Source organism: Lissotriton helveticus, chromosome 5_1 (assembly GCF_964261635.1).
Source record: "Lissotriton helveticus chromosome 5_1, aLisHel1.1, whole genome shotgun sequence".
In the NCBI taxonomy this organism is placed as follows: domain Eukaryota; kingdom Metazoa; phylum Chordata; class Amphibia; order Caudata; family Salamandridae; genus Lissotriton; species Lissotriton helveticus.
This window is the reverse complement of record NC_136065.1, coordinates 1555890527-1555908912: the sequence shown is the minus strand read 5'-3', so window position 1 is coordinate 1555908912 and position 18386 is coordinate 1555890527. Positions and strand designations below refer to the sequence as shown.

At 43.9% G+C, this 18386-nt stretch overlaps 1 protein-coding gene across 7 annotated transcripts in view; it reads left to right on the top strand.

Moving 5' to 3' along the window:
- MDM4 (MDM4 regulator of p53) overlaps positions 1-18386 on the top strand; it is a 373509-nt gene that overhangs the window by 64778 nt on the left and 290345 nt on the right. For all 7 annotated transcript variants that reach the window (XM_078644640.1, XM_078644638.1, XM_078644641.1 and 4 more), the window contains exon 3: positions 16833-16907. In XM_078644640.1, the coding sequence (XP_078500766.1) occupies positions 16833-16907 (75 nt within the window). The remainder of the gene's footprint in view (positions 1-16832; positions 16908-18386) is intronic.

Here is an 18386-nt window from a genome sequence, read left to right as displayed (position 1 = left end):
TGATTTAATCCTTTAATCAATCCCGTGCTTAATCTTTCTCTGAGCACGGGAGTGGTTTCTTCAGCCTGGAAGCAAGCCCTTATTATACCGCTTCTGAAAAAGCCTAATTTGGATCCGGTGGTCCATGCCAATTATAGACCTATTTCCCTCCTGCCAGCCTTTCCCAAGGTTGTTGAGAAACATGTTCACTCCTCCCTCTCTAACTTCCTTGAGGTGAATAACATTCTGCACTGCACTCAGTCGGGTTTCCGTGCTAATATGAGCACGGAGACAGCGTTGCTGGAAGTAACGGAGGCAATCAAGGAGGTGTTGGATGCAGGGGGTAAGGCGATGTTGGTGATGCTTGACCTGTCGGCAGCCTTCGACACCGTCCCCCACGATGGTCTCCTCTCAAGACTCCGTGAGATCGGCCTGCGGGGGACGGTGTTCAGCTGGTTTAAGTCCTTTCTAGCGGGCCGGCGTCAAACGATCTGGGCCCCTCCATTCTCTGCCGTGGTGCCGCCATTAGAGGTGGAAGTCCCTCAGGGCTCAATTTTGAGCCCGACTCTTTTTACCATCTTTATGGCCACCCTGGCGGCACTGGCGGAGTCGTTTGGCGCCCAGATCGTGTCATACACATCCAGCTCCTGTTCACTTGTGATAAGGGGTCTGACCTCGATGGGGAGAGCATCAGAGGCTGCCTGGGGCGGTGTTTAAATGGTTCCAGCAAAACAGCCTGAAGTGCAACTCGGATAAATCCGAGGTGCTATTTTTCGGCTGCCTGCCAGATCCTAGGTGGCAGTATTGGTGTCCTGTGGACATGTTCCCTCCGTTGGCTGCTTCTTCCATGGCCAAGAACCTTGGAGTAAAGATTGATAATGGTTTGTCGTTGAAGCCCCAGATTCTTGGCCTAGTAGGGAAATGTTTTGGCCTCCTTAAGATGCTCCGAAAATTCCTTCCTCTGCTTTCGCAGGGACATAGGAAAGTTACGGTACAGGCATTAATTGGGTCTCGCCTTGACTATGCCAACGTCCTGTACCTTGGATTGCCAGAGTATCTTCTCCAACGCATGCAAGTAGTCCAAAACTCGGCTGCGCAAGCCATCTTTGGCCTCCAGCGGAGAGCCAGAGCTTCTGATCTCTTGAAGACACTTCACTGGCTTCCTATCCGGAAACGAATTGTTTTTAAGGCGCTTACTCTTGCCTTTAAGGCTCTCCATGATATCGGTGCTAAATACTTCCGAAGACGGTTGGCTTTTTACCAACCATCTAGATCTCTGAGGTCAGCGTCCCTGGCCTTGGCATCGGTCCCCGTTATCAGGAGAGCGCGGATAGTAGGCCGGTCTTTTAGACGCCTGGCGCCCCTACTATGGAACACCAAGAATACCAATCGGTTGGCTTTCAGGAAGGATTTAAAATCATGGCTGTTTGTCCAGTAGTGCTCATCTCCCATTTGCCTGTTTTCTTGTCCGTGTTAGGTCTGAAGCGCCGGGACACTCCTCGGAGTAGCTGAGCGCTATACAAAACCCCCCATAACAGAACATAACTTGCTTGCATAAAGTCTGTGTAGCCACTCCACATTATTGTCATTGCAATTTCACAGGCAAATTGACTAAGGAAGTTGCCTTTCCCAGTTTTCATCATTACATCTAAACTAATTGGGGAAAAATATTTGCAGTGGAAATTAAGGGGGCGTGGAGTACAGTTGTTCGACAGTCTGAAAAGTACTAAAGATCAAATGTTAAGATGCTTTTTACAAATGTGACATCGTAGGTTGGTGCTGGAGTTGTCGGCAGAGTCAGACAATGGCTTCATTCCTTTTTAAAGGATTGGGTGCAGGTAGTTCATCTCCACCAGTTTACCTCAAGCTACAAAGGTTCTGCCCTTAGCCCTACCGTATACAGTATTTATAAGGCTTCTTTAGGCAAAGTGGTGGAATGTCGGGGTTTCAACATTGTGCCATATACAGCCAACAACGCAATTAATGCTTTCTTTTTTGCAGATTAATAACTCCCTGGTAGACCGGTTTCAAGGCTATCTTTCTGATGTGGCTGCCTGGATGAAATTGTATGAAGAACAATTGATGGACAGAATGCAGAGCAATGTCATACATTCACCCCAGTACAGAGCTCTGGGCCTAAATCCATCGTTTTTTTGCTCCCCATGCCATTCCAGTTTGAACCCAGCCATATGCAAATCAGTCTTCACCCTGTGTATTAATGCCAATAAGTCATAACTACTTTGTTTATTTGTCCATCCCCCCTCCCCTCCACACACACATGATTTATGGAAATTGTGGCTAGCTAATCTAATCTTGGCGATCCTCCCTTTCCCTCTTTGGTGGAATGTGATTTAGGGATCAAGTTTGACCAGAACCTTTCACGTAAATTGCAGATACAGCCATTTACCGCAGGCTTTCTCTCTATGCTGAAGTCTTTAAAAAACAAAATAAAACCTTTCAATTGTGTTCCAATGCATACCTGAAAACATTTGTGTAGGCGCAATTGATCTCAAGATTAGATTACACTAATTCTCCATATTTAGGGGCTCCTGGCTATCCGATAAATACATTGCAACTGGTTCAGAATGCTACTGCCTATTGACTTAGTTGCTCTAGGAAGTAGTCTTGTGTTGTTACCGGTTAATCAAAGGATCACATTCCTTACCTTGTTGGTTACCTTTAGAGCAGTCCACAAATTGGGTCCTCTCTATCTCAGGAACAGACTTTGGTAATATTCTTAGTGTAGAGCACTTCGTTCTTCTGATCAGGGACTGCTCCCAGTGCCTAGAGTCTACAATGCTAGGAGGGGCAGTCGTTCTTTCTCTGTATTAGCCATAAACTGTGGAATAAGCTGTCTCTAGAATTGAGATTGACCCACTCTGAAGTGTTTACAAAGAGGCTGACTACCTTCCTTTTTAATGTAGCTTAAGGCTAGACCTTGACCTGCTGGTTAGCCCCGGGACTCTTCTTTTGAAGTAGTTGTTTGCGCTTTACAAATGGCAATTCAATCAGTGACCGTTGGTCTCATTCTTACTTTCCGCTCTTTTGAGTCCAGGTTGAAAAGATTTTACCTCTCACTTTCATCTATAGTTTAATTAAGTGTCTTTGGAAGTAGTTTTTTTGCCAACCATACCGCCAAGCCAGTTCTCCTTCCCCAAAACAAAGTAAAGTCTAAGTGTGGTATAATTGGCTAAGTACTTGAGCACCCCTACAAGTCCCTAATAAATTGTACTCCAGGTACCCAGGGCAAGGGCACTAAAGAGGATCCCTTAGACTGCCATTTAGCCTATGCCTCCCTAAAGGGCCTACATGCAAATTCCACACAGAATGCCATTGCAGGCTGCATGACCTGGCACAAACCATGAGTGAAAGCACAACATGACACACTCCAGTTTGTCATGCCAAAGTCACCACATCTAATATATTTGTCACCCCTACAGCAGGCCTTTGAGCCCTAAGGCAGGGTGCATTCGATTTTAGGTGAGGACATCTCTGCATGAGTAGATATGCCGCTGTGATGTCTAATTATATTACTAGATATTGCAAGTGATCAGGGAAGCCATTTTAAAAATATGTGCTGGACACTGGTGAAAAGGAGTTCCCCAGTTACATGATGGCTTTACTGAAAATAGGGATGTTTGGTATCCAACATCTCCTATTAATTAATCCACCCTGATGCCAGTGTTGAATTGATTAATACATGCACACAAAGGGCAACCTAAATGTTCCCCCTGAAAACCTACCAGTCTCTAGTGTGTTGACTGACTGGTTCTTGCCAGCCTGCCACCAGAGACGAGTTTCTGACCCCCAAGGCTGAGGGCCTTTGCTCTCAAGAGGCTAGAAACAAAGCCTGCTCTGGAAGAGGGCGTTCACACCCCCTCCCGCAGGATGAGCTGCTAATTAGCATTCTGAGGCAGGGAAACCCAAAGAAGCCACCGCTTTTGAAATGAGTCTGTCTTCCCTCACTGGAGAGGAAACCACCCTCCTTTGTACAGAGCCCTTTGGCACCTGGACAGGTGGGAAAATTAGCTAGTCAGGAAGTCTTACCCACCCCCAGGCTAGTATCACCCCTTAGGTGAGCTACCTGAATTTGACTCAACTTTAGAGTTGGCCATCTTGATGGTGGCAAACTTGGGGATTCTGGGGCAGGGTATGCCCACTTCCCACAGGAAGTGGTCATATATGGGGCGTAGTGAACCCAGGGGTAAGTAGCCATTTGGCTACTACCACTCACTCCACTTAACACCCCTAAATTGAGTATTTAGGAGCCCCCCCCCCTGATACCAGATCTTTAGGTTTAGTTGAATTCCAAAGGAGTGGAAGAAGACAGCTTACCCAAAAACCGAGGAGCATAACTGACTTGGTGCCAGCCTGTCTGCTGCACCGACCTTCATGGAGCAACTGATTTGTCCTGGCGCTGTGCAGACCAAAAGAAACTCAGAGTGCTTCTAAGTGTTCCAAAGGAGAAAGTTGTCATCTTACCTTATGCCCCGCTCCCCACCACAGACCATGACCACTCTTTGGTGCGGAGCTCATCTGGAGGAGCTAGAGGTTAAGGGGCATTTGGTCTCCAAGGAAGCAGATGCTTAACATTAACCTGCTAGAACTCAGAGGATTCCAGCTAGTGCTCAAGGCCTTTCTCCCCTCGATTCATGGTAGATGGAGTATCAACCAGAAAGAGCGTTACTGAAGGTAAATAACTTTTTCTTTAGGGCATTTTCAACTAAGAGAAAGTGTATGGGGGCCAGAATGTTGATCCTGACCAAATGTACTCTTAAGGTATTTTTTAGACTGAAATTGCTGTTTCTGAAAAGTTCGAACTTCAGAAAAGTTGTAACATTTTGAAAAAATCTTAAATGTGTGGAAAGCCTTTTTTTTAATATAGCTTTGCATGCTCATTCTAAGTTCTAGCACTCGACAACTGCTATTTTAAAAGGGATGAAGGAATTGCTGAGGGTGGAGGTAGAGAGGAGGGGTGAAACTAATGAGGGGGCAAACGTCTCTTTACCAGAATCTACGACTAGAAAGGAATAGCTTCCTTTAACCGCATTTCTCAACTACAGGCACATTCTCAAATTCAGAATCGTGGAGGCCCCAATTTACAATTTATTCCTTGCCTTTGCCAGGGGCGCATTTTTTAATTTGTGCAAAATGAGATGCATATGCTCAGATTGTTTAAACACACCATCTTGGGCCTGTACAGGTTTTGCACTATAGAGCATGTAACCCCATCTACCCACCCCTCTCTCCAAGAAATGAATTCCCAGTGGTGGCAGTCCCAACCTGACATGGGACTGCTTTCGGGGTGGATTCTTTGAATTCTGGAAACAGTTATCCATGCCTCCATTGCAGACTACCCATTCAACAGGTTCGTGAAATGTGGAGTACAGGTTTGCTTTCCACAACTAACCCAGGGAATGGAGATGTAAATATAAGAACTGGCAAGTGTCTGGCCTTTAAGAGGCGCACAAATCGGTGTTGCTTCCATGAGTGGTGTGTGTATAAGGTCCTCCTCACATCAGCAGATTCTGTCACCTTATCAGCAGTTTTTGCTGTCTATGGAGAGCCGGGCTAAAAATATATGCACACCGCTTCTGCGCTTGCTGCCTCTCTAGCCTGCTTCCCTTCCAGGTCAGGTTTGTGAATAGAAACTTAGAAACTTGGAAACTACAACTGCTCATTTCTGCAAATATGCAACCTCCGCTTCAGGAGTGAAATATTGCTGCTTGTACACAGAATCCCAAATCTCTTCTTTATGCAAAGAAAAATGCTTCCTTAAAAAAAATCTTTCTTGCTGTCTTTATTTTGTTTCAAGAATCCATATGTTAAAAAAATCTTGTAAATCCAAATTGGTTTTAAAAGTACATGCAGCGGCACTGCTAACCAAACCGTGTTTCCGACCTGTATAAGCAAAAAAAAAGCCAGTTTCCATGGGTATACAGCTTTACCTAGAGGAAAAACTTCACTGTTACTTTAAGGCAGCTAAATAACGTAAACATTCAGACAATGGGAATTGGTTCCTCATTTGTTTTTTACCCTAAACTGAAGGACGTGGAATTTTGACAACCCACTCCGCTGTACATGGTAGAAAGCAGTGCATTTGTAAATTTTAAGATGATACCCATAGTAGAAAGCTGGTTCTACATGTTGGAAAATTGTTTATCATGAGATCTTCATTAATATTCAAAAGCTTGAATACTCGTGCCTTTATAACGGGAGTGGGAGAACTGTATCCAGTGGAAGCAGAAGAAATCAACCGTGATGGCATGAACACTTGAAATATCTAGTCTCAAAGAAGACTAAGCTACTTGGAGCCAGCCTTGAAATCAAGCTCGAGAAGCAGAGGGCTAATCAAAAGATGCGTTTTTTTTACTGAACTATGCGTGGAAACCTTGTCAAAGCAATGTATGGATGTCCTCTACTGATTAGACCTGCAGAATGCAAAGGATTACCGCACTATAGAATTTGTAGAACATTCAGTGATGCACCATAACAAGTGCAGAAATACCAATCAGCCATTGGCTGGCCAAAGTGCTACCAATGTGTGTGGAGTCTTAATTTTTTGCAAATATTGTTTTTTGGGGCGAGCTAATGTTTTTTGCAACTCTGTGAAATTGTAAGAATATGTTTACACTAAATGAGAATCCTGCTTAATCGTGGATTAGTAGACTGATGTCAGGTAACCCTGCTTAAGTAATCCTTATGGAATTGAGAATACTTGTCATGCTGGAGATGAATTTGTCTTGTGTGTGGTGTGTTGTTTCGTTTAGTTTTTTCCCTTATCAAACAAGTCCAACCATAGCATGGCAAAAATACACCATATTCCCTAATGTTGTAGCTGCTAGAAGAGCCTCAGTCGAACATGGTTCAAATTAAAAACCAAGTATTTGGATGAGGAAAAACAGTGCTGTCCTGAATTTGAGGGTCCTGCGATAGAGGACCCACACACATTAGTATTTGCTTATCCTAATCATTCATACTTGAATAATTCTGGGCACAAAAGAGAGACGTTTACCTTCTTCAAAAGGACCTTGGATCACCATGTGTTTTTAATCTGATGAAAGTCCGAAGTGGACAGTGATGCTGAGTACTATAAATCGTTGGACTGTTGAAACTTTGTTTGACAGAACTAGACTACATCATGAGCTGTACTGTTTCCCTTCAACTCCCTCTATTGACAGGGAGATATGGGAAACAGTACAGCTTATGATGTAGCTGGTCTAGGGCTCCCTCTCGACATTGAAGGAGAGTACAATAGTCTGGAAACCTCTGAAAGACCACCGCTGTATTTCTTGACTGGTATCCAGAAGGCCTTTGGGTGGGACATTGCCCGACATGGCCCCTTCGCTGCACTTCCCTTTAAAGATAATGGTCAAAAGTTGTTTTTAAAAGTGGCTGGTCCCCTAGTCTAGCACCAGCCGTATAGCGAAAACTTTGTTCTCAACACACAAAAATATTGTAGTTTGAAAAACCAGCGGTTGAATCATCCTGCTTAAATACAGCACTGGCCCTCATTCTGCTGAATTTGCCAGCAATGTGATTTCAGGTAGTGGTTGAAATATTAGGGGTGTGTAGGCACTCATTTCAACACATAACCTACAAATCAAAGACTGCTTTAAACAAGTTTGTGTGAAGTAACAAAAACTTTGTGAAAATAGCTGGATGTTAGTCTGCTATCAAGCATTTTACACACACTTTGCAAAGAGCAGTAATGCGAACAGATAGCCAAAATGCAACTGTCGTGCTCTTGGGCTGCTGTACCCTTAGCTGCTGTAATTCCCGTCTAGATGAGGCTTTACACCAGGGGTCTCTAACTTTTTCAGTAATAAGAGCTACTTTTGTTCAATGAAAATCATCCCGAGCTACTAATATTAGCTCCATACACATAAGAAAAGATTTTATTAGTGGCCATCCTATGCAAGATTACCATCCGTGATTGCTGCAGTGCAAGATTACCAGCAGTAATGTATAACAGCATTTGCAATGCAATAGGTCTTGCATTTATTTAAACTTTGACCTGTTGGTATTGTAAATGGCAATGCTTTTTACTTATGTGCACTTTGCACTTCTAGTCGTTGCTTGCAGGTTTTCAAAGCACATAAATAAAAGGCATTGTTATTTACAATACCAATGGCTCCAAATCTCGCGAATGCGAGACCTTTTGCACTGCAAATGCTTGTTATGTCTACACGGTGTCTTGTGCAGCAAGACAGGAATGGAGTGGAGGAGGGGGTGGTGAGTGGTGTGGGTAGCATGTAGGGCACACTGCTCCTTAACACTGGGCTCTGCTTTGTGAGGATAAGAGAAGAAAACCATGTATTTGCTCGGAGATTAGCATCCGAGCACAGACCACACTGGGGAGGGGCAAATGTAGCAGCGAGGCGGGGGGATATTACCTGTTGCAACAGAGGAGGGGGTACAACTGGGTGCCCTAGGCAACTACCTAGAGCAAAAGGTGAGGGGAGGGGGTGCATTGCCTGTAGCACTGGGAGAAGTGACACAGACCGAACTGGAAGCATGAACCATAGCCGTCGAAATGGGAGGTAAAGGTACAGGGGCATGAACAGAAGGTGTCTGGTATTACTAGCATCATAGAGTGCAACCAGCGATTGCAACAAAATAGGAGGGGCGGGAGCAATGAACAAACAGCAGAGTGGAAACAAGGGCTCCGCGCTGCAACCTAAAGCGCGTTGCCAGTGTTAATATAAAAGTGGATAAGGGGCTATGTTTAAATAGGACTTCGGCGGCCATGTGGCCTCTATTGTTAACTTAGTTTCCTGGTCAGCCGTGATTAAATGTGGTGTTGCGAACAGTTTAAATAAAAAAAAATAAGGCTAAGTAATAGTAATTATCAAAAATACAATTATAAAAGCGGGTGCCTCCTAAAATATTAAGCTGCTTGTTGGTGTTAATGATGAACGTTTTGCACAGCGCCCCTGGGGCTGGACGGCAATGATGAGCAAGTATGTTGCACTGCCCCAAACAAAAAACAACGGACGGGCACAGCCTCTATAGTCTAATAAAAAAATAACGTAGATGAAAAGGTGCAAGTTGGTCGCTATGGATAAATAAAATATAAATGCGGGTGCCATGCTAAAACCATAGCGCAGCACCTGAAGTTACATCAGGCACCCTTGCAGAAAAGCACGTTGTGCCTGCAATAGGGGAAAATCATTCTCATAGACTAGATAAAACAGACCATGTAACAACACCAGTAAAAATTCAAGTCATCATGGGAGGTTACAAATGTAGACAAGTCAGTACTAAGGAGGGACTAATACGCCTATTTATGGATCAAATGCAACCATTTAGAAAGGACAGTAACAGGAGCCACATGAAAAGATGGACGAGAAATGGGCGGAGCTTTGATAACCTTTTGGGGGTCCAATAGGCCCTGTGAATTGTAAATAGGCGATTCCTCCTCAGAGCAGCTGGTTTAATGGTGGACCAGCACTTTTCCATGGATCTTAGCCATATGTTTTGTAAGTCTAGTTCTGGTAAGTCCTTCCTCCATACTGTTTCTGGGATCACAAACTCCTTTTCCCCCGCTGTAATAAGAGCCCAGTACCACCTGGATACTTCTTTCTTTATCGGTGTAAAATTGGTCATTTCTTTCTCTAGATCCTAGTTTCCCTTTTTTTTCTCAGATAGTGATTTGGCCCAGCTGACGAGTTTATAATATTTGAATAAGGTTAAATTGGAAATTATGGATAGTTGATCCCATGAAGTTATGGAATTTTCTGTCATCAGTTGACCCCAGTTTTCAATTCCTGCTACTTTCAGCGGTAGGGCCAAAGAGTCTTTCAAGCAGTCGGGTGTGCCTGGAGTGTCCCATATGGGAGCCCTAGCGCTGTAATATGGTATGTTTAGTGTGCTTCTGATTTGATACCATAGTTTTGCTACGTTGTTTAGGATCTTTAGTTTTATCTTTTTGAAGAATTTTGGGTGACCGAATTTATATGAAAAATGATCTGTTCCACCTGTCATGTGTTGTAGGGATACGGGGTAAGATTGGTACTTCTTTAAAAGAGGTCTCATGTTTTTAAATTGGAATGCCCTATAGTATTAAAACAGGTCTGGGCTGGCTATTCCCTCTTGCTCTTTTCTCCTTCTTAGTTTACTCCATGCTATTCTTATTCCTTTAGATGCCCAAATAAAACTCGTTCTTTCTCCCTGGATTTTCTTCAATGCGTCCCTCTTGAATTCCAAAGGTATGGTGTTAAAAAGGTAAGTGAATTTGGGTATAATGGACATTTTTATTATATTTGACCTTCCCAGGAAACTTAGAGGTAGCCCATCCCATACTTTGAGAAGTCTCCTAGTGTCTCCGGCTATTCTGTTGAGGTTTACCTGTGGCACTTTTTCTAAGTCTTTGACCAGGTTAATCCCCAGATATTTTATTTTGTCTTTAGTGTATGGAGTATTCGGGTGCGCGTTCCAGCTCATAGCTTCAGTTTTCGCATGATTTGTCAGATATCCAGACAGAGCCAAAGTTAGTTATTGTATCTTCTATTGCTGCTGTAGAGTTTTGGAAGTTATCCGTAAAGATCATCAGGTCATCCGCGTATAAGGCCACATTTTTGGACCAGTCTTGATGTTTAAAGGGAGTTAATGAGCTGTGATTTCTGAGAGAGCATGCTAGCGGCTCGTTGTAAAGATTGAACAGTAGCGGTGATAGCGGACACCCTTGCCTTGTTCCTCTTTGTATTTCGATATTCTTGATGAGGCTACCATTGACTAGTATCTTTGCTCTTGGCCTTTTGTAGATTTCCACCACCATATGACCAAAGCTTTCCCCTAGGTTATATTTACTGATGACCTTATTCAGGAATATCCAGTTGACTCTGTTGAAAGCTTTAGCTGCGTCGTAAGTAATTATGGTTAGGGGTACCTTTTCGCAGGTGGCTATATCTATTGCTGCAAAGAGTTCGTGGGTTATCTCATGTATTTGCCTTCCCTTCACGAAGCCCTTTTGGCCAGGATTGATCAATTTTATCATTACTGAGGCTAGCCTCCTTGCCATGACCTGCATAAAGATTTTTTAGTCGCAGTTCAGCAATGAGATGGGTCTATAGGATTCACAGACTTTTGGATTTCCCCCAGGTTTTAGGATGATGCCGATGGTCGCATCATTCCATGAATCGGGGATTTTATCCTGGTCCTTGTAAATTGTTTAATAGCTCCGTTATTGGTGGAGCCAAGGTCTCCCTCAGGGTTATGTAGACTTCGTTAGGTAGGGCATCAGGGCCGGCAGCTTTCCCTCTTTTCAAACCCTTTATCACAGCTCTTACTTCTTCAATTGTTATTTCACTATTCAGCTCTTCTTTCTCCTCCGTTAGTAGTGGGAGTGATATGGTATCTAGATAGTTTCCAATCTGTTCCTCTGTGGGGTTCGTGTCTTCCTTGTATAGATTGGTAAAGAAGTTTGTGAACTCCTGCATTATTACTGAGTCCTCAGAGCTTGGCTCAGTTTGGTTATGCTGCTGGATGCAGGATATTTTATTTCTGGTTTGATCTATCTTTGTTTCCCATGCCAGCATTTTGCCGCACCCTTCCCCATACTCATGATTTGATAATTTGCTGGCTTCCCACTTTTTCCTCACTTTGTTCTCAAGGAGGTCGACTAGCTTCTCCCTTAGTGCTTGCCTTTTCTTTTCTAATATTTCTTTGTTATTTGGAGTATTACCTGCCACTATTTGTGTATCTAGTAGACTTATGTCTTTTTCCATGTTTCCAATTTCCTGCTTCATGAGTCTAGATCTATAGGCTCCCATACTTAATAGCTTCCCCCTAATAACTGCCTTATACGCATCCCAGGTGGTTTGTTTTGAGGTACCAATTTGAGTGTCCTCAAAGAAGTTAACGGAGGCGGTCCTTAGTTCTTCCGTAGACTGTGGGTCTAGCAATATAGTACGGTCAACAGTCCATCTAGGTTGTGCCTTGTTGTTTGTCATTTGCAGCGTTAGTTGGACTGCTGAATGGTCAGGCAGGTGAGCTGGTAGATGCTCTGTTTTTAACGCTACCTAGCAGGTTCCTGTTTATTAGGAAGAAGTCCATTCTAGATCTGTGGCCCAGTTTTTTTATTGTGGAAGGTGAAAGGCTGTCTTTGGTCTCCCTTCCCTTTCCACATGTCCATCAGATCCAAATCCTTCTTGTAGTTACCTAAACACTCCCTCATTTTGGGTAGGTTTGCTTGCATACTTTGGGGGGATCTATCCAGTTTGGGATCTAGTATAATGTTGTAGTTGCCCCCTAATATTATCAGGGCAGTTGTTGATAGGAGTTCTGTGTAGAGTCTTTGGAGGGGGTTGGGTCGTCCGTGTTTGGACTGTAGTAGCCTGCTACTGTAAATACGGAGTCATTTATTCTTACTTTGGTTATAGCCCATCTTCCTTTGCTGTCTACTACTTTGTGTTCAATCTTAGCTTTGAGCGATTTAAAAAAAAATTATTGCTATTCCTTTGAAATTACAGTCTTGGTTAGTGCACACATAGGCGTCGACCCAGCTAAGGTTTTTCATTATTTGGTCCCACTCCGCACTTAAGAGGTGTGTCTCTTGTAAGATGATTACCTCGCTTTCGGCGTCCTTCCGGTATTCAAGGATCCTCCTTCTTCTATTAGCAGTTCTTAGACCATTAACGTTCCAAGAGAGAACTTTAAATATTTTCGAGTTAGTCATTGTTTACTTATATTGTTTTGGGTAGTGATATAGGTTGATTTGTGTGTTTTGTAAGCCCCGCGTACTCCTTTTACTTTAATGAATGAGGATTTTTTTTTTTTTCCCCTAGTTTGCTCCCCACCCGTGTTCTCTTTTTGTTTTGTATTTGTGCTTTTTTGCGAGGTTCATTATTACCCACACTGAGGAAGCCTCCCTTCTTCTTTTTGGGCGGTACTGTTCACCCTCTTTGAGCTCCATTCTTCGTCTAGTTTGCAGGTTTCTCCTCTCTTGACTTTATGTTCCGGTCCGCAGTTGGTCCTTAATTTGTTCTATAAAGGTTTCTACCTCTTTGGGGTCCCTGATGTTATGCATTTTGTTCCTCCACATGATCCTCAGAGCAGCAGGGAACTTCATTTGGACTGTGGCCCCAAGGGATTTTAGTTCTTGCATGAATTGCCCTAACTCCCACTGTCTATCTTGGGTAGCTTTGGACATGTCGGCAGCGAATTCTGAAGGACCAGTTGTCTTTTTTTAGGTTGCCATTTTTTAAGCCTTCGCTTAAGATTCTCTCTTACAGAGTGTAGGTTTTGAAGTTAATTAAAATTTTTCTTGGTGTCTTTCTCTCTTTTCTCTTTCCAAAGGGGTCCCGGTGGACCCTCTGTATGTCATCCATCAGATTAGCTTCTTTGGCCCAGGGGAAGTGCTCTTCTAGGAGGGAGATAATAAACTTTTTAATGTCCGTCCCTTCCAAGTTTTCTGGAATGTTCAGCAACCTTAAATTGTTTTTTTCTCGCTTGATTTTCTAGCGATTCGATTTTTTCCTTTATGCTTCTGTCACTGTCTCTTAGTGACCTTATCTCCTTTTGGTTAGTGTCCACTTTTTTAGCAAGGACTTCTACCGCTGATTCGACCGCAGACACTCTTTCTCCTAGTTCATTCAGTTTTTGATCAAGGTTATCGCATACCTCCTGAATTTTATTTTGGTTAGCTTCTGAGATTGCAAATTTTCCTTTTATTTCCCCCAACATTTTATCCATGAGTTTTTCCATGAGTTGCTCAGTATGCTCTAGGGCCGGAAGGGCTCCCCCCGAGTTAGCTGCAGGTGTTTCATCAGATTGTATCATGGTGGGTAACTCCACTTGCGGGTCTGTATGGGGCTCTTTCCCTTTACTCATACCCCGGGTATTGTCTTTTGGTTCTGTGGTGATCAGTTCCACTCTCGTAGGTGGATTTATTTTCAGGATAGTGACTGAGTTTGAGGCTCAGGGATTGTTCTTGTCTTGCAGAGCGGGGTGATTCCCTCTTACTTGGGCCAGCTGTTGGACTTTGAAGTAGGATCTTAGAGAGGGGGTTATTTTAATTTTTTGTTCTGGCTGATCTTTCCCTGGATCTTTCCCCTTCGCTGTTCTACCTTTAATTTTTTGTGGCTGGTGTTCAAAGTTGGGAGACCCTCTCGTCTTTCTTTTTGTACTCCTAGAAAGCATGGTTTGTTTTATGGGAGGGAGGAAGCTCTGTTTGGAAAACTGCCTGTTCCTAAGACAGTAGCTAGATCTTGTCCTGCTACCACCTTCACTCTCTGCTTCTATGGGGATTTCTCCACCTCCCCTGACCTCTGAGTTTGCTTGTGGAGTAACTGCTTCTGCCACTCTCTCACCCTCTGCTCCCTTACACCCTCCTGCCCCCTTTCCACCCCTCACTTGATTGATTTCCTTACACCCAGCAAGCAGGTCTAGCGTAGCGACACCCTCTCTACTTTTACCCCCTGTACCTTTTTCATGGGCGTGTGTGCAGTCCTTCGATCCAGCCAGGGTGTGATCTGCTGATCCCAGGAGTCCCGGTGCCTTCCTTCTGTTAGGGAAATTGCAGAAAGTGCCTCCTCTGTGTGCTCCTCCTTCCCAGCCTCAGCTTTGCTAGAGTCCTCCGTATCGTCGTTGTGGCCAGTCTGCCGGTTCTACCACATCAGCTGCCACTGCACAATATTCCCTTATCTCATTTACGGCCACCGCTTCTATCAAGCAAACCACGTCGGCGCTTCCCCTTTTTGCCCGGGACTGCAGAGCCTCTGCTATGTTGAGTGCTGCTGTGTCTGGGCCGCCGCTTCTGAAGGGAATCCTTCCTATTGCCTTCCGGCAGCCTTTGCTCGCTCCCGACGCCGCTGCCCAGATCCCGGCGTAGGCTGTCAGGACGCAGTTGGTTACGACGGTGGTCCGGGGAGAGAAAGCTCGCATTCCGGGACAGTCTCCAGAATCACCAGAGATCGCCGGGTAAAAACCTTTTTTTTCTATGCACACTGCATAGAACACAGCGGATGCACACTATGCACTATGCACACTGTGGATTTTTCGGGTGAAATTGCGTGTAGAGGGTCATTTGTTTGTCAGATATAGTGCGGCGAGCACGGAGCTCCCGACTGGACCTCCTAGCCGGCCGCCATCTTCCATCAAAGTTTAAGGGAGCCAACATAAAGTCTTGCCCCAAATGCGGAATGGAGAAGGCAAATGATCTACACATGTTCCAGGAATGCCCCCTCCTTCTGGCAAGAAGTCGGTAAGACGATAAGCACGGTATTGGGGAAACAAATTGCTGTAAGTATCATTCTTATTATCTTTGGGATTCTCATTACTCATGATCTGGGTAAGTTAACAAAAAAACAGGAATGCCTGATGTTTGTGTTGAAACTGCTAGCAAGGAGAGAGATATGCATAAACTGGGTTAAACCAGTACCACCACTGCATGGGGATTGGCTGAACTCAATAATAATAATAAAAATAAAAAACTTGACAGGAAAGGAACACCCAATAAAAAGCTAAACTTCTGGGAAATCTGGGAACAGTACTTTCAACCAGGCACTTAATGCACTTGTGTGACCCCGGAATAAAAAAATCCAATGATTAAAGCGGTGACAATAATTCAGACGGGAATCATTCCCGCTGAGTAGCCAGGAAGGCTAGCTCCCCCACAAGCAAACGAAATTATTGATTATGATAAAGGACACTGGAGACCTCTGACCGAAACAATTACCAACGGGATACTCCCCACCCGAGGTTGACCAACATGGGGCAGTGAAGGCACAAAAAAACGCAATGGGTTCCCGCCAACTCCTTACACATATAATCGCAAAATGAGGATAAAAAAAAAGAGAAATAGGCGGAGCTTCAAGTCCATGCGTGAATACAGCATGTCTCGCAGAGCAGTGCATGCACTGCCCAGGCTCGACCTAAAAAAACGTTTTACATTTTGAAAGCCTATTCAAGGCCTATACATTACGGCCACATCTGCAAAGCCTTTGGCTCCAAGGTAATAATACCACTGTGACATTATTAGTCATATATTTATTATTCAAATATCAGTTTTAAATATAGTATGGAAATTTGGGGGTTTGAAAACACACATTTTCTAAGTGAATACTCGCTTTTAATTTTTATGTAATTTTTATTAATTCAACCTAGCAAAAGTTCCTAGATAAGTAGTCTGGGCTGCACACACGAGCTACTCACAGGTAGCTGGGAAGCCACCAGTAGGTCACGAGATACTTGTTGGAGAAGCTTGCTTTATACCTACTGAAACGGTTTTATTTTGGCAGTTCAGTTCCAGAGGCTTCTTATTGAATGTTATCTTTTTTGGTGGGCTTTGCATCTCTTAATAGTTTGAGAGCTATGCTCACTTGGGCAAAGTTTTTTTGTATTCCCAACCGTGTCATAAATATTAACTACCAATCAGAAAAACGCAGTCGCACAATCTATAATCATATGTCAAATTGTTGAGGACTGTAATCCCCACACCACATACTCGCACCTCATTGTCTAGAATGTTGAAGTCTTTTTTTTGGTGTTATTTCCTCTGTCGGCTCCTGTCTGGTCTACAGTATATAGCAGAGTAGGTTTCTGCGCACTCTCCCAAGAAGTTTGAAAAAGTCTTCACATGGAAGATGGGGCAGTGTCTGCTACTTTTTTTCAGGGCCCGGAAATTAATCAATGTGGACAATATCCTATTACAAACTGGAGACCAAGCAGCATCAGTTAATAGATGCTAACACTCCAGTTGTGTGGAGGGTACCACTGAAAAGTATCCTAGCTTAGAGATTGAAGCGAAGTTCTGCTAAGTGTATTTAATGTTACCGTTGCCAATAATCTCTAATGGAATGGCCCAGGATAATCCTATACCGACTTTCATTTTATTCTGCATTGTGTTGCAGGTACGACCTAAACTGCCACTTTTGAGGATCCTGCAGGAAGCGGGGGCTCGAGAGCCAAGCTTTACACTGAAGGAGGTAAGATATCCGCATAATGGTTTGTGTTTTGTAACGTACATGGCTGCCGCTAAAAATTCTTAACTGCTCCACTGCTATAGGAAAGTGATGCCCATTACTTTTATCACATGGGGGAAATCGTTCAAAAGGGGGAATTCTGCCATTGAAAAAGCTCTTAATTAAGGAACAGGAAAGATCGTAATGGTGACAATTCTGCATGGTGAAAGGATAACCTGAACAATACAAGGTTGAGTGAGCCATAGACGGACAGTAAAAAAAAAATGGCTAAAGCCAATAGGTCTCGCCTTTGAGACATCCTGCCTTTGCCGATGTCGATTTTTGTCATCGTTTAACAGCAGCAGTAAAAAGCAATGTTCTTTACCAGTGCTGTTGAATATGTCCAAAAAAAACAATGATGTGACAGCTGTTGACTGTCGAGTTATTTTATAGGAATGTACATGCGTGATAATGCATGGATGTGCCTACAGAACAACACAGGTGCCATTTTCTTTTTTTTTTTTTTTTTTTATTGACTGATCTAAGGGGGGGGGGGGGGTGATGCATGGATACCCAATGGAAAAAAAATGTCATCTAAATCCAGGTTGGAACTGCCGAGGCTGTGGAACTGGCCCTGCAGAAACTGTAGGATTTATTTATTTATTTTTTGACATTTGTAAAAGCGCAAACAAATACCCGTAGGCGTCTCGGCGCTAGACTGCATTGATGTCCCTCCTCAGGGAAAAAGTCGCTGACAGAGTGCTATATTATTGGTTGAAAAGCCACGTCTTCAACTTTTTCCGAAACTGTAACAGAGAGGGGCAGGTTTTTATATGATGTGGCAGAGTATTCCAGATTTTGGGGGCCGCAGCTAGAAAGCGGCGGTCGCCCCAAGAAACTGTTTTGCTGCGTGGGACCACCAATTGGTTGAGTGAGGTCGATCTGAGCTTTCTGGCCGGATTGTAAGGTATTAGTTGGTTTTTGAGAAAGCGAGGACCTTGACCCTGCATCACTTTATAGACTATACACAGGGATTTGAATTTTATCCTGTTTTGGATAGTCAACCAATGGTAGGTTTTCAAGGTATCTGAAATAGGTGCAAATTTAGGTTTTTTAGCTAATAGAGGATGAACTCTATGCTTGGCAAAGGCAGATTGTCATCCACCCCAGATGGGCCGAATTCTCACTTTGCATATGGCGCTAGGCACTACTCCCTCATAGAGACAGTTCAGCCTCGAGGAAATTCTGGAGCTCCCACCACGGCCCAAGCATCAGCAAAAGAAGCATGGCAAAGCTACCAATCCTCATCCTGAGGCTGTTCTGCCTCTCTTCCACCACACCACCCAGGCAACTAGCATTACCATCCACATATCCTTCTCTCCCTATCTACTTTCATACACACAACAGGAGTGGCCACATTCTGACCTGGGCAAACACAGCGGGGGGAAATCACCCCCACAAGGAGATCCATGGTGTTCTTCTGATATGGATCAGGCAGATGAT